Source organism: Phaethon lepturus, unplaced genomic scaffold, assembly GCF_000687285.1.
Source record: "Phaethon lepturus isolate BGI_N335 unplaced genomic scaffold, ASM68728v1 scaffold50906, whole genome shotgun sequence".
Lineage (NCBI taxonomy): Eukaryota > Metazoa > Chordata > Aves > Phaethontiformes > Phaethontidae > Phaethon > Phaethon lepturus.
In genome coordinates, this window is record NW_010546518.1 from 34,435 (window position 1) to 38,456 (window position 4,022).

A 4,022-nucleotide genomic window follows, 5' to 3' on the forward strand; every position below is an offset into this window, starting at 1 on the left:
TCCTGCTGGCAGTAGAGTGGTGGAACTGCACTTGGCTGTGCTTCAGGTTAAGGGTTGTCTTAAGTGATCATGGCAGCACTTTCAGGGCTGTATATTGTTGCCTTAGGAGATCCTTTCTGTTGCAAATAAAACAGTAAGTGGGTGCAGTTTAGAGGGGGTGGAGGCTGCAAGCTGCTTTCCTTCTTTGTCCTACCACAAGATCCTAGTCACTATTTACTACATTTGTGTTAGGCTTGTGGTGGCAGTATTAGAAAAACTCTTTGTCAGGTCTTTATCCTCCTAGCCTCCTCAGTGACCTTATGGCTGATGACACACACAACTTGATGTCACCTCTCTGCATGTTTGGGAGAGTCAGCAAAATGGTCACTGAATTTTTTTGTGCATTGACATATACTGTTTTCCATGGACAAAACTTTCCTATTCCTTAAGCCTTGTCATAAAATGGGGGTGATACTTCTACTGCTGATGGTACTCACTGTATTTCCCCTCTGTTGTGAAGCTAATCCATGTGATAGCTGCTTGCTTTGGAGTGATGCCAGTAGGGGATTACTCTTTTGCTGCCTTTCTAAACTGCTCTTGTGCTGAAATGCGGTCCTGGATTATTCCAATGTAATCCCTATGATCAGCACAACAGCAGACACGTGCTGGAGTGGAAGAAGTAGCGAGAAGAGAAAGGCAAGCACATTGTGATAGGCCACTCTGTGCTTGGCCTCTGCGTAAAGTCAGGATACATGATGAAGGCTGAGATACTAGTTTTTATACTCTGGACCAGTAAATGGCTATTCACTTCTGTATAAGACCTGTATTTTCTTAATAGGCATTCAAGACCATTTATGTGCTACCTACATGCTATCACTAGTGATCCGCATATCTCAGTCTTGTAACTTTTTTTTATCCCCTCATAGTCTAACTGCATAATCTGAGTATTCTAAATTTAAAACCTAGTGTATAGGAAGAGAGCCACTGTGGTGAGTACCCAGGAGACCTCAGGGCAATACTTCAGCGTGTGCGTGGTAGCAGCTCCATCTCTTTCCATGAGCACAGTCCTAAACATGAGCAGCGCTAGCCACAGCACGAACTGCAGGTCTGTGAGCTCTGCTGCTGGCATAGGGTATCCGGGTTGGAGAGTTTCATTTCTGTCTATTGTTACCCTTCAGGAGAGAACTCTGTCTTAATAGCAACATGATATTTTTCCACTTTTGTCCTAGTTATTAATAACAGAAATGCTTGTATTGAGGAAGGTGGTGCAAGATCTTGGTTCAGGACTGTAGACAGACTTTTTGAATGTTCAGCTGGACGGTGGTTGTAGCTGTCTGCCTCCTTGCATCTTAGCTGTGCTCTGGTGATTTATGCTGTGTTCTTATTGTGCTGTAGATTAAAGACTCGTATGATTAGTGGGTGTCACAACAGTAGTCACTAGCAAGTACCATCTTTTCCTCTTCTGATTTTCTTTGGCAACAATCTCACAGTTCTTGGATCTCTAGGGTTCCTCAGCTATTAATGGCCTAGATAAAAGGGATGTTATCTGACACTTGAACAATGGAATTAATTGTGGAGGTTTAATTTATTAAGCTCAAATGCTTATGAGAGCTTGAAGATACTATAAAATATAAGTATTATTCTGCTCAACTGAGAAGAAAAAATATTCCTAATGTGACTTGCAGCTAACAGCTCCCACGTATGTCCTTACAAATGCATCTAGAATCGCAAGCAGCAGGAAAGCATTTGTTTATCACAGAATGTCCTTGGCAGTCACTGCTGTATGCTGCAAACTGTAATGTACAACGTTACTTCTGTTTGGCAGTTACTTCACATTAAAATTTATTTTCTTTTTTTCCCCCCTTTAGATGATATCTTCTCTAGCAGCCAAGTCAAGATACCCACTCCCAAAAGCAGATCTTCCCAAGCAGCCTCAGAAGCAAAATCTGAAAGCAAGACACTGAGCACGTTTGATGACCCACTGAATGCCTTTGGAAGCCAGTAGCCAAGGGGAGTGTGTTGCAGAGAGGAAGCCTTCCTTATGCCTTGTCCAGTACTAATACTCTGGATTCTCTAATCTAGTAGGGCTGAAATGAAATGGCTGTGGATATTTAAATGAGATTACCCATTTTAAATGGTTAGTATTCTCTTGTGCTGGTCTAATTGCGCTGAATTATATATTTTTAAAAAAGACAGTAACTTCCTGCTATCTTGTTTCCATGGTGCCCATCTGAATATAGCCTGTGCAATATCTGCAATGAAGTAATCTATTATACAAAGTATAGTTTGTTTTATTGAACAGATCTATAGAGAAAGTAATTGATAAATAGTAAATGGAGTCTGTTAAACCAGGTCTGTCTGTCTGTCGTACATTCCTCTTTACTGCTTGATAAGGATGTCTGCATCATGACTTGAAAACAACCAAAACCACTGCCATGCCTTGTCTGGGTCAGCTGCCAATCTACTGAGCTAATGTTACGGTTAGGCTGGGTTCTGTTATCAGGTACAGCTTCTCCTCTTACATAATCAAGCAGTTGACAAATCTTACTGCAGGACTTGACACCAGATAGGAATAAGGTGTTTCATATTGGCAGCTAATGCGGTCTGTAAAAATAATAATGGTTAAAACTTCTCTACCAGAAAGAGTGTGTTACAGATGAGCACTTAGTGCTTCATGAAAACAACAGAAACCTGTCAGTGTCTTCTGTTCAAGTTGTAAGCCACTAAATGAGATTTTTTTATTTTTTTCCACCTGCCTGGGTTCACCGAAGTTTTGTAAATAACACTTTCCAAGAAGTCTGTCTGTACTGAGCATGCTTGGTCACTTCAGGTTAACAAGCCTATATGCATACCTTAGTGCAGAGAATTGCTTGTGCCCAAACGCTTACTGTCTGCTTTCCTTTCTTATTTGTAACACATTGTAGGCTGTTTACAGGAGGCCTCTATTTTGTGGAATCCCTTTAACTGTCTGATGCATTTGGCTTAACCTTCTTGCTTCCTGTATTTTCTAGATTACCCCTTCTGGAACCGATGCCATTAACCATCTTGATGCCCAATGGTAGGCACTTGCTCTCCTGCATGCATACAAGCAGACCAAATGCATAAATGCAAAAGGATCAAATGTTTCTCTCATTTTACCAGTGACTGCCTGCAATTCTGACCTTAAAACTACATGTGCTGTTTTTATAATAGTGATGTACTACTACAACTCTTAAGCCTGTTCTGGTCTCTGTGAATTTAAAACATGTGCTCAGAGGACTTCTTTGAGAGCAATTCCAGCTTTCATTGAAGCCCTTGTTCTGAGACATCTGCTTCAGTCTCTTGTTTCTCAAGTTGGATTTACTTTATGAGGCACAGTAAATACTACAGCCAGAGCATCTAGCACTAATGAGGATGAAGCAGAAGGAAAGGTTGGAAGGGATAAAGGAGAAACATCATGGATTGATTTGTGCCACAGGTGGACCTGACACTGATTCATATTAAGTGGGGGGTAAGTTGGGAATAGCAGCTTGGAAAAGAATGTGGGAGCCATTTGCAAATAGGTGTCTACAGTGAGAGCACTTGCACTTTATTTATAGGCATTGCATCTGCTGCATATGGCTCATACATGATTTGGACTGCTGCTTTACTCCTTTCTTCTGTGTTTAGAAGGGCTTCAAAGACATACTGGGGAGAAAAGAAGATAGTGAATTGTTCTGTTTTCTGCATCCTCCTTTCTTCTTGGCCCTTCACATTAATAACTTCTACTAGCATTGCAAAAGGCGCTGTTCACAAGCCAACCACTGGCACAGGGTGAGTCTCTTCCCCCTATTAAAATCTGTGGTCCTCAATTAACTCCCTCTCACGGACTGCAAATCCTGGTCTAGGTGCTTCACTTCTGGAAGGGTTTGGTCTGAGTGGTGGCTTCTGGTTTTGGCTTGGTGTGTGTGTCTCCACAAATTTGATAAACTATGGCTGCATTTCCTGGGAAGGGCAGGACTGGAGACGCAGCGTTACAGCACCCAGGTCTTGCTCAGTGCTTTTTGTCAGAGGGCTCCCATTCC

At 41.9% G+C, this 4,022-nt stretch overlaps 1 protein-coding gene across 1 annotated transcript in view; it reads left to right on the forward strand.

Moving 5' to 3' along the window:
* LOC104622504 (WASH complex subunit FAM21A-like) overlaps nucleotides 1-2,328 on the forward strand; it is a 36,462-nt gene extending 34,134 nt beyond the window's left edge. Inside the window, exon 30 of the mRNA XM_010289315.1 lies at nucleotides 1,848-2,328. Within this exon, the coding sequence (XP_010287617.1) occupies nucleotides 1,848-1,984 (137 nt within the window). The 3' untranslated portion in view covers nucleotides 1,985-2,328. The remainder of the gene's footprint in view (nucleotides 1-1,847) is intronic.
* Nucleotides 2,329-4,022: the final 1,694 nt, after the last annotated feature.